At 43.9% G+C, this 12104-nt stretch overlaps 1 protein-coding gene across 1 annotated transcript; it reads left to right on the top strand.

Annotated features, from left to right (window-relative positions):
• Positions 1-4510: 4510 nt before the first annotated feature.
• Positions 4511-9882, top strand: LOC104572024 (serine/threonine-protein kinase PLK2). The gene is made up of 14 exons (XM_088523261.1): positions 4511-4729; positions 5079-5186; positions 5401-5517; positions 5709-5838; positions 6111-6198; positions 6618-6713; positions 6954-7152; positions 7248-7395; positions 7722-7819; positions 8431-8554; positions 8821-9061; positions 9168-9297; positions 9393-9503; positions 9650-9882. Exons 1-14 carry the CDS (start codon positions 4511-4513, stop codon positions 9839-9841), a joined length of 2001 nt encoding a protein of 666 aa, XP_088379387.1. The 3' UTR covers positions 9842-9882.
• Positions 9883-12104: the final 2222 nt, after the last annotated feature.

The following is a 12104-nucleotide window of genomic DNA, read 5'->3' as shown; positions in this document are numbered from 1 at the left end:
TTTTAGCTAAGTTGTCACTTAGTCTTCACCCAGTACCAAGAGGCAGAATTGCCAGGAGTCTCACAGAGCTGAAGATGAAATATCCTAGTGTGTTTGTGGCCATTAGACCAAACCATTTTTTATGGATGGATAGCTCATGTCCTGATTCTAACCAGTGCATCAGATAGGGGCAAATGGAGCAGTGGAAGTTTTCACTGAGGGCAGCGAGGTACATGGCATTGCTTTGCATGCAAAAGCATATTCTTATCTCTGATCCTTTCGAAGTTTTTTTAAAAAATGATTAACCTTAGTACTTCAGAGCCTTTAGCCTTTATCTTTGCAGTACTGCTGTGACTTGAGACTAGTATAGTCTTTTTTGTTATCTAGCATGTGCAAGAAAAACAAGTTAGGCTATAGGGAACAAAATGAGCAAAATACCACATGTGCTCTGACTTTACTCTTTTAAGTGGCACACAGGGAGATGCTACTGATCTTCTACGAGTGTAGGGACTAATGCCTGAAGTCATGCTCTGAGACATCATCCTAAATAGCACAAGGAAAGACTATGACCCCACACCTAAAAGAAAGGTGGGCCTTGCAGTGATACTCTCTGGAACTGTGGAACTGACAATGACACTTGGCTGTAGCTATATTATTTCCAGTCATACTTATACCCAATCTCTGCAAAGATTGGCCATGACATGTTGGCCATGCATCCTGACTTTATGGATTCATTAAAATCCAGGAAATGGGATGAGTTTTGTCTTTTGGGACCTAATATGTGTGTAGCTATGGCAGCTGCAGCCCTGCCTTCCTGCTGACCCAGGAATCCATGAAAAACCTTGATACCTTTTTAGAAAGAAAGCACAGCTTATTGTGTGTTGGGCTAGAAACAAACTTTTCTTGAAATTTTTCTAGAAAAGCATATACACTCATGCAATCTTATACACTTGTATGATATATGGGTAGTCTTGCCTGCTTTTTTAATGAGCTGATCACTTTAAAAGAAACTGTGAAAGAACTCTAGTCTTTGGAAACTTGGTCAGGCTTCAGAAAAGGAATTGAAAGTAAATGAATTACAGCAGAAGTGAGTCCTTTGCACCAGCTCTGCAGTGAGTTACATAAGGCATCACAAACGGGATCGGGCCTGTGCATAACATGGTGGCAGTCAAACCTTGCAAGGGAATGGCAACTGATTAGCTGCATGGCAGTATCAGATCAAAAGTTTTGTTCTGTATCTTTAATTCCACAGCCTTTATACTTTATCTGAGGGAGCTACTAGACACCCTGACAAAGTCAGATGGCTACTGAAAACAAAGCACTAAGGAAACAGGGAAGGATCGAACATAAAGGTACAGACTTTATGGTGGTGGAAGCAGGCTGGTGTGAAGCTGATTGGAAATGCTAAACTAGTTAAACTAGAGGAATAAAATAAAGGGGATAGGTTAGAGAAGCAGAAGGCAAGAGGAGAAATGAGCCTAGGCCAGTCAGTGAAATACAGTAGGATAGGGTTAGAAATAGTTCCTTCAGATCTAATTTCTGCATCCTCCTCTGACATGTCAGAAAAGATCCTAAAGCACTATGTTATTAAAATAACAGCTTTTACACACTTTGCAAAGGATGCTTTAGAAAAGTGGGTTTTTTTAGAAAAGTGGTACATATTTCAGGGAAAACACTGTTTGGGGGCTCATTACAATTTTTCCCATTTTGATGTGGAATTTATCTTTGAACATGGTCATAATCGCATTTTACCAGCTGAGGGCACTCCATGACAGGCTAAGTGTGTGTGCATGGTGTATATATATGTGTGTGTGTGTGTGTGTGCGTGTGCCTGATAAAAGTCAGTCCTTTCGACAACAAAAATGGGGCCGGATGGGTAAAGGCAAGCTCTGCCTGAGGGAGGGCTCACAAAGGCATCAGCTTGCTTTGCCACCTGGACTCCGTGGCAAAGCAAGCTGATGGATTGGGGCTATTGATGTAAGCAACTGTAGCAGCATAGCAAATTGATTCAGATGGAGTAAAAATAGGGCAATTTTAAGCACTGAACTGAAATAAACGGAACACAAAAACTTTTTGAAAGCTCAGATGGAAACCTTTTTTTTTTCCCCTCTGGTAATAAAAGTTAAGTTTCTTTAACCCTCTCCCAGTTGCAGAACAGCCCCTTGTGCACCTGCAAACCAGGCAGAGAGCAGAAGTGGTCTCCAGAGCCCCTGTTTCTTGGCAAGATATCTGCAGTGCTACATCCCCATCTGGCTAGAAAGCTGCTATTTTGCATAGCCTTGAAATGGGCTTCTTCATTTGCAGGTAGACTCAAGCACTATGACATGGCGAGGAAGAAAATGAGACTCAAGAATAGCTTTCATCTTGCAAGGTGTGAAAGGGTCAGCTTCAAGCTCTTGCTTTAAGATTGTTTATCCAGGAGAATGGCTTCAGAAGGGGGAAATGAAATATATTAATTGCAAATATCCAGTTGCTATCCACAGGATTTAAGATGTGTAAGAACAGTATGTAAGTGCCAGCATTCAGGCTTTTAGAGGTATTTGGACCTCTTCAGTACTGAACTTCACGCCTATTGCTGAAGCCACAAAATGAATCACACATCTTTGGACTAAGAATGCATGGAAGAATTTGTGAGGAGTGGAAAATCGAGGGAACAGGAAAGATGTAGGAGAAAGTCTGAAGAAGAAAGGGCAGAAACAATTCATCAGTTGGGTCAGGAATGCTCCGAAAGATGGGAGCTTTAAATTCTTGTTCTTGAAATATCTTTGTCTATGTACACCCTCTCCTGAACTTGGCCCATCAAGATAAGTGTTAGCTAAATGTCGCCTGTGAGTAGCCATATACACTACAAGGTAGCCTGACAGCTTATGGCCTCTTGCAGTTTGGGAGGAATGGAGCTTAAAAAACACAGAAGTAGTTAAAAATAAGCAGTCTTAACCTTGCTCAGTGAAACACTTAAACTGTATTCAGCTTTAAGCATGTGTTTGTGTTCTCTTAAGGTCAATCTGAAAGATCTCCCCTGAACTTTCAGCAGACAAAGCCTATTTTGGTTAAACCCGCTGTTGCCATGTGCACTTCCACTTCTTTCCAGTGGAGGGAAATCCTGTATGTCTCTTCTGGGTTTTCCCTTTCTACGGTGCCTTCCAGCACCGGGCACAAAAGCAACTTAGTGATATAAAACAAAGCATCAAGAAATTGCTTTATGTAAAAGAGTCTTATTTTTCAGGAACTGAAACTGACTTGGAGAAGGGTAACTAGTGTAACGGAAACACTAATATTGGTGCTGATTCCTGTAAGGAAGAGAATCCTGCAAGGGGTGAGAGTTGGTACAGGACTGAGTTGTCTCTGTACTGTCTGTGTACTGATTTTTTTCCTTTTTTTTCCATTTCTTACACGCACACCCCCATTATGCTAACAATAGAGACATGCATTGATGCAACTTTGCAGAGGAAGTTGGAGATCTGCATGCAGGACTGCATGTCCAGTAAGTGACTAAATATGGGTAAAAGCAAAGCATACCCAATCAAATACCTGGTACTAAAACACTGCTATCTTCATAACACAAGACTCATTAAAAAAAAAAAAAAGTTCACGTTTGCGCTTTAGTTGTTAATAAAATGGGTATGCTAACATTCACACTTCAAAATGGGTGTATTTTACTATTAAGATGTGGCCTGGGAAATGTTCAGGGAGTGACGTTAGTCATTTATGCAGTTATGTTCTCAGATTCCTGTATGGCAAATCAACTAGATTTTAACGAGCCACAAAAGTTTGCATCTGCACCCCCAATGCTTACCAGCATGCAAACAACATTTCAGGAGAGTGGAGGGACTAATGAATGTCTGTGTATTTGCATGTTCAGAATGAAGAAGAGTGGAGAACGGAGAAGAATTTCAGGTTCAAAAAATTTTGAAATTAAACTCTTTGCCCGTCACTACTAGATGTCCGAAACGGGGTGTTCCCTGCATCTCTCCAGAGGGCTCCTCCAGCAGTCAGAACACTTCATGTGGGCTTGCGAAGCAGCCCCCTGGGGCCGGGGGAACACGCGGTGGTGGAGGTGCTGCCCCACGCCGTGCGCGCCAAGGCAGCGTGGGCCGTGGGTGCCACTGGAGCCCGCTGTGAGCGGCTCCCTGGAACTCCTGGGCTTGGGGCCTGGCGTGGGGTAACTGCAGGATCTGCTGCCCCGGGTGTCCTGTGTGAAGAGGGAAAGAGGGACAGACCCGAGCCTTGGACAGGGGGATGTGCTGGGGGTTGGTGATGCAGCACAGCAGTGATGCCCTGTGGCCTGGAGCTGCCCCAAGCCTTCAGAGACGCCGGTGCCCGTATTAACGTGCGCGGGGGCAGTTCCTGGAGAGGAAAGCGAGCGCGGAGGCCTCCCGCGCCGGGCAGGAGCTCCGCCCGGGCCGGCGGCGGCGGGCGGCGCGCCTCGCTGGGGCGGAGCGGAGCGGGGCCCGTCCTCCTTCCCGCCCTCCCGCTATATCAGGACGGTCCGCGGCGCCGCTCGGCACTGGGAGAGCCGGAGCGCAAGGGGATGGAGCTGCTGCGGAGCATCGCGTACCCGCCGGGCGGCGGCGCCGCCAAGGGCTGCGAGGCGGCGCTGGGCAGGGCCGCGGCGGGCACCGAGTCCCGCCGGAGGAAGGCGGAGGAGCCGCCGCACTCGCACCCCGCCGCCGCCGCCGCCGAGGTCTCGCGGATTATAACGGACCCCACGACGGGCAAGCGCTACTGCCGCGGCAAGGTGCTCGGCAAGGTAACGGCGGCGGCGCGGGCCGGCACCGCGGCTCCCCCGGCGCGGCGCGGCGGCCGCCGGGCACCCGCTCCCGCTTGGCTGCAGCGGGGCGAGCCCTGTCCCATCCCGCCTCTGCCGAGGCGCGTTCCTGCTTCTCGCCCCGAGCACCCCAAAAGGGCCCTGGCTTGGGGACCCGGGGAGCAGCGCGACGCTCTGGCCGGGAGATGAGCCCAAGAGTCATCTTTCCCCAAACGCTCCTGTGGGAAGGAAGTTACTTGACTAACGCAGGAGCCGGTGAATGACTAAGTGTGGGGCTTCTTGCATACCTGCTCTAACTGCCTTTTTTTTTTTTTTTTTTCTGTGTCTTTAGGGTGGATTTGCCAAGTGTTATGAGATGACAGATTTGACAACAAATAAAGTGTATGCTGCCAAAATAATTCCTCACAGTCGAGTAGCAAAACCTCATCAAAGGGAAAAGGTGTGTGTGTGTGTGCACAAATGTGTTTTTTCCCCCCCTTTTTTTGCCCTTCCCCCCTACACCCCACTTTTTTTTTTTTTTTTTTTTTTTTAAATTCCCTGCCCCTTTGTGTGCTGGGTCGCCTGGCCCTTTTGCCACGATTGCCGTGGTAGACCTGGCTGCTTGGCCTTGTGGACCCAAGGCTAACGGTGCTTTCTCCCTTGTCTACTTTCAGATTGATAAAGAGATTGAGCTGCACAGAATGCTTAATCATAGGCATGTCGTGCAGTTTTATCACTACTTTGAAGACAGAGAGAATATTTACATTCTTCTGGAGTACTGCAGTAGAAGGGTGAGCATCAACTGGGAGAAATCCAGTATTTACTTACCTCGCCTCTGGAGCTAATTTAAATATGTAATGTGTAAAAGGTATTTTTGTTGCTTCTTTAGTTATCTCTTCTCCATGCATTGATTTGCTTTTGCTTAAGGTGAATTGTGCCTGTGAATGTTCACTGAATTAGTGTCTTTGTTTTCCCCCTGCAGTCTATGGCTCACATCCTAAAAGCCAGGAAGGTATTGACGGAACCAGAAGTGCGATACTACCTCAGGCAGATTGTGTCAGGGCTCAAGTATCTTCATGAACAGGAAATCTTGCACAGGGACCTTAAACTAGGTAAGTTCACTCCCCTCTGTCTTCAGAAGATACCCTTCCAGCCCTGTCTGCTTTGTACTGCTTCACCCTGGTAGGGTGATACCTTAATTGACAGAATCGGCTCAGTCTCTCTTTATTGTGGAAAACTGGTCTGCTAAGGGATGACATTAAATATTCCTGTTTATTTAATTAAAAAAGTCCTGGCTAGGTCCTGGCTTTGAGCAAAGTATGACTCAGCACCTGTGGTGGAGGCTTCCTTGCCCTGTAAGAAAACTGGCATTTCTTTTTACTAGGTAACTTTTTCATTAATGAGAACATGGAACTGAAACTGGGTGACTTTGGCTTGGCAGCGAGGCTGGAACCACTGGAGCACCGGAGGAGGTAGGAGCATCAAAAACATGTACGGGCTGGTAGTAAAGGACACCAATTTGATCTAGGAAAGGGAGAGGGAGATCCTGTCCCAGGGCAAAAGCAAGTTGCTCTCGGGATCAGAATTTCCCCTCCTCAGTGGGGAGAGGGAAGAGCTCAGTGTGCTTTGTAGCTTTAGCTTTCCTCTGAGCTGTTGGACAGCAGCCAACGCCAGAGGCAGGGTATCCAACTGACTAATACTGCAGGAGCAGACTCATATCTGCACTATCAGGAAGACACCATGAAACGTGGTTGCACTATTGGCATTCCTAGAACTTATTTTTGGGTGTCTCTGAGCTCTTTCTCTTAATAGAGAGTAAAACCTGCCCTATGGAAAAACAGGACCTCTCCTCTCTTGCTGGGATAGTAAGCGGTGCCTTTTTGATTTTCAGAACAATATGTGGCACACCGAATTACCTCTCTCCAGAAGTCCTCAACAAGCAAGGGCATGGCTGTGAATCCGATATTTGGGCCTTAGGCTGTGTAATGTAAGTACTTTGCTACATCTGAAATGAAATATTGTTCTCACTGGCTTAGACTTATAAGTGTTCAAAGGGGCTGCAGTACAGCATTGGTTTGCAGCCTTTTAAATATGAGTAACCCAACTACAGGAATTCTCCTTTTTAAGAGATGGATAAACCTTTTTGGTAGTTTGGCAGTTATAGTTAAGTGTTGTGGATGCGTAAAGCCAATAAAGTGAATAGAATGTTTCCTCCCTTTTCAAATAGGTATACAATGCTGTTGGGAAGACCTCCATTTGAGACTACAAATCTCAAAGAAACCTACAGATGTATAAGGGAAGCAAGATATAGTCTGCCTTCATCTCTCCTTGCACCTGCAAAACACTTGATAGCTAGCATGCTGTCAAAAAATCCTGAAGACAGACCCAGTTTAGATGATATAATTCGACATGACTTTTTCTTACAGGTTTGTACTGTCTGGTATACTGTCTGGGGGAAAAAATCTACTCTAAAAATGCACCCTGTGGTCTAAAATTTAATCTTTGATTCTCATTTTCACAGGGCTTTACACCAGACAGACTCTCTGCTAGCTGTTGTCACACTGTTCCTGATTTCCATTTGTCAAGTCCTGCTAAAAATTTCTTCAAAAAGGCAGCTGCTGCTCTCTTTGGTGGTAAAAAGGATAAAGCAAGATACTTTGACACACACAGTAAGTAGACTGTAACTACACTTATGCTGTATTTGTCATAACTAGTAATGTACAGCAGTGAGATAGCAACAGAGCAGTTGTATTTATATTTTGAAGCTTTCTTTAAGATGGTAGGTGGTAGCCTACAACCTACATCAGCATACCTAAAGGAATACTTCTCATGGCATATGGGCAAGCTTGAAGCTCTAGTGGCCTTCTACTAGTCTGTTATGTTTTTGGGACTCTGGATGCTGTACTTTGTAGCCAACTTGTTAGGCTTGCTGTAATGCAGGATCTTACAGTGCTTCCAGATGCAGCATTAAGTACTTTTTTCACCTTTATTGCAGATAGACTAGCTAAAGAAGATGAAGAAATTTACAAGCTCAGGCATGATTTGAAGAAGACTTCGATAACCCCACAGCCTCACAAACACCGAACAGATGAGGTAAATGCAACTGTAGTTGGATTCAAATCCAAGAACAGTGGGGTGGGGTAGCTATAATTAAATTATATTTGACTTGGATAACCCAGCTGGATTGTACACAGCATAATCAAGCTCAAGTGATTAGCAGAGTAGCTTTTAAGAGAGCTTAACTGAGCTTCAGCAAAATATGGTAGCCTCTGTAGGAAGACTATCAATTTTGACTTTGGAGTAATTATAGTATCTCCCTAAAAGCCATTGTCATCTGTATGGAAACTCCTTTGCTGGATGTTCTCTCCCTATATTCCCAACACAAGGCTCCAGCTCATGATCAAATACAACTTCTTTATGAATAAATTGCTGAGATCTAATGCTTGTGTGCAGGCCTGCACACAGCTATTCCTTCTCTAGGGTAAAGATAGAATTTAATGCATACTAGATGCAAATTGAGGATCTAAGCAGTAGAAAGATGTGGCATCTTTCTAAGCTTAGCCTAGCAGCAGCTCTTTACTTCCTGGGAAACACTATTTTGTTCTTTAATTTAGCAGTTGTTGATAGCCAGGAGAGGCATACAGAACTTTATATAAGCCTTGGTTTGTTGTATTTGATACTTACTTTTTTGATGTCCCTTCTAGGAGAACCAGCCTCTTACCACAACAGTAGCCAAGCCAGGGATGTTATCAGAAACAAAGCAGACTGGAGATGCCATTCGGATGATAGTCAGAGGAGCTTTAGGAAGCTGCAGCAGTAGCAGTGAATGTAAGTGCAACAATTTACCATACCATCTCTAATCCTAAACCTCACTTTTAACATTTTTCATGTGTCAGATGTAGAAGCATGAAACAAGCAAGTACTTTCTCTTGCCATGTGGATACTCTTAAGTTCCATGACCAGGATTTTGGAAGAGCTAAAACTGGAAAGCCATCAAAGCTACATAACTAATTTGCACTTTTAAGAAAAAGGTTTAGAGTGAGCTCCTGCTGTCTTTCTGTGGTCTGGCCCATCTAACCATACTTTTCTTTCAGGCCTGGAAGACAGTACCATGGGGAGCGTAGCTGATGCCGTAGCAAGGGTACTGCGAGGATGTCTAGAGAACATGCCAGAAGCGGACAGCATTCCTAAGGAGCAGCTAACAGCATCCTTCCAGTGGGTTACAAAGTGGGTGGACTATTCTAACAAGTACGGTTTTGGGTACCAGCTGTCGGATCACACCGTTGGAGTCCTCTTCAACAACGGGGCACACATGAGCCTTCTGCCAGACAAAAAGTAGGTACTTTGGCATTATTAAAGAACTGACAATTCCCTATGGCAGTTCATACTTGAAATGCTTGAATCTCCCCTCTAACTCTGTTATTTTTTACTTCCCTTGCAGGACAGTCCACTACTATGCTGAGCTAGGCCAGTGCTCTGTCTTCTCAGCCACAGATGCTCCTGAGCAGTTCATTAGCCAAGTAACAGTTCTGAAATATTTCTCTCACTACATGGAAGAGAACCTTATGGATGTAAGTATAGCACAGTTTGCATTTTGAAGTATAGAACTGGAACTTGAACTAAATGTTAGCTGAATGCTAAACACAGCATCTGTTCCCTTTCCTAGGGAGGAGATCTACCCAGCCTCACAGATGTTCGTAGGCCCAGGCTTTACCTCTTACAGTGGCTTAAATCTGATAAAGCGTTAATGATGCTCTTCAATGATGGCACGTTTCAGGTAAGCCTATAGTATATATCTGAGAAATTGTTTCTGAAAAAACACTGAACAAAATGAGATTGGGCCTTTTCTTTACAATTCCTAAATACAAGCATGAGAAACTGAGAGGAGGAAGTATACAAACAGGAGCCCTTTTCTCTTTGCAGGTCAACTTCTACCATGATCATACAAAAATCATCATTTGCAATCAGAGTGAGGAGTACCTTCTTACCTACATCAATGAGGACAGGATATCCACGACGTTTCATCTGACCGCTCTTTTGGCTTCTGGATGCTCGTTGGAACTAAAACACAGAATGGAATATGCTCTGAACATGCTGCTGCAGAGATGTAACTGAAGGGACTGGCTCTGTTTAAACCAAAAGGACCCTCTTGTTCACTGTGAAAGCTACAGTGGAGATGGTGGAGCAACTAGTATGTTGATGATGGATGTGTGGTGGTACGAAACCTTGACTGTCATGGTGTGCTGGGCACACTGCTATTAGAAGCCTAAAGCTACTGTTGGACTAAATGGATGTGAGAAGGAGTTCTTTGGACCATAGTTTTCCTTGCTTCGTGTGTATGTTAAAGATCTTTCTGACTCAAACTCAGCAGAGTATGACTGCTTGCCCTGTAAGGGAGCATTTCTGATGGAGTTAAACTGTGAATACGCATCTGGAAAGGGAGGGAAGGGAAACTCCATTGTTGTGGAATAGCTGTAAGAAGCAGCTCTGCCTGCTTAACTGTGAACTATGGCCATACTTTTTTTTTTTTTCCCCCTCTCCCACCTCCCCCATTATTTTTCAAGAACTACCCACACTTGTGGCTGGAAAAGTGCATTCCTTGTTAATAATTTTTTTATTTATTACAGCCTAAAGTGAAGTATTTATTACTCTTTTTTTTTTTTTTTTGACCTTGATATTTTAAATCTGTTGGCAATAAACACAATGGAAAATCAGAGGCAACAATCTCCATTCCTTTTGTAATACAATTTAATATGTGATAACTGGAGCTGTGTGATTTTTCTTCCTGTGCTTCCCTATAAGCAAACCAACCTCTCCCAGCGTTTCTATACTGGACTGACCTGTCCCTAAACATGACACACATTCCTGGGCTTCAGTGTGTAGCTTGCCCCTCTGTGCAACCCTCTTGCTAATAACAGTGCAGTAGTTCTAAGTCCTAAACTGAGCACAGTGCTGTGCAACTAGAGTGAATTATTGAGCCTTTTTAGCTCAGTATAGGGAATGTCTGCTTGGAGCTGGGCTTATTTGTTCTCTTTGGTGCCTACACCTTACATAGCCCCTAGACCCATATAAATACAGGATCGTCTTCAAGCAACAAGTTGTTGCTTGCTGATACCACAGCAGCCTAAATAAATGATATTTATTTGAATTAATCCTCATACCACTGCCATCAGTTGCATCCCTTGCCATCAGTTTTTCAAACAAAGTACCTGAATCCAAGGACCAGGCAATCAATAAAATTAAGCTCAGACTAAACAAAATACAGATGCCAAGTCAAAATAGTGAGCAGAGCTGTTAACAGTGACTTGCTTCATCTTGCAAGCAAGTTTGTATAAAAGTGATTGTTTTCCTTTTATCAAATACTACACCTGAGCTAGTATTTATTCACTTCTCCAGTCCAGACAGAAAGACCTATTGAGGTTTTTGTATAGATTCATTAATGTGAGTCTAAGCAGTCCAGTGAAATTAAATACATACTTGATATAGTGAGCAGAATCCAGCTCCCCAGCTGTCTACTTTCTTCAAGGGAAAATGATTGATTTTATTCCTCTGAGGCAGTGACTTGCCTCATTTTGGTGCACTCATACCATCGCTGTTGGGCTCTTTTCTCTTACAGAGTAAGGTCTTTTAATAACACCAGTAAGCACACATTTTCTGCGTATTTGAAACACAAAAATTATTTGGGCTATAATACTTAATCTCTTCAAAACCAGTTCTTTGTTAGAATGTCTATGTGCTAGATAAAGTATGAACCTTTACTTCAGCTGCTACAATTTCTCTTGAGTGTCAAATCATTATTCTATGGCTGAAATTCAGCCTGGTGTAAGCCAGGACCCTGCCTGACCTCAAGTCTGAGATGTTTAGAAGTGGATGTTAGGCCTTAAATTCTATTGTAGGACGATACCTGGTTGCAGATCTCATTCAAACAAGGTTAAGTGGTGCAAGTTTATTTGTATGCAATGTGTTTGTCTCGTACCCACATGCTTGATGCTTTGTAAGACCTTTATCCTACTGGTCAGTGCTCTGTAGCCTCATATTTTTTTCTTTCTTTTTTTTCAATTGCAAAATATGAGAGGTTGTTCAGTGAGTTAAGGAGAAATGCCTATTTAGAAGTACACTACCTGGCCTTTTTCAGCACAAGGAGGGAAAGCTGCTTTAGAATTTGTAATACAAGTGCTTGTATCTAGAACAAAGGTTCTCAAATTCTTTCCCAGGGTGGAACCTCTCATAAATAAGACACTATATAGTGCACTAATTGACCTGCTTTACTCAATTACATATCACCCTTGTTGCGATTCTGCGCACAGACCGATTAGAAGAGCTGGTACACTCTTCTGCATAGCCAATGTCTTCCTTTCTCTTGCACAAAGATTACATG

This window comes from Tinamus guttatus, unplaced genomic scaffold (assembly GCF_059628265.1).
Source record: "Tinamus guttatus ecotype Peru unplaced genomic scaffold, ASM5962826v1 Tinamus_guttatus_pri_ptg000173l, whole genome shotgun sequence".
Classification (NCBI taxonomy): Eukaryota; Metazoa; Chordata; class Aves; order Tinamiformes; family Tinamidae; genus Tinamus; species Tinamus guttatus.
This window is presented reverse-complemented; position numbering and strand designations above follow the sequence as displayed.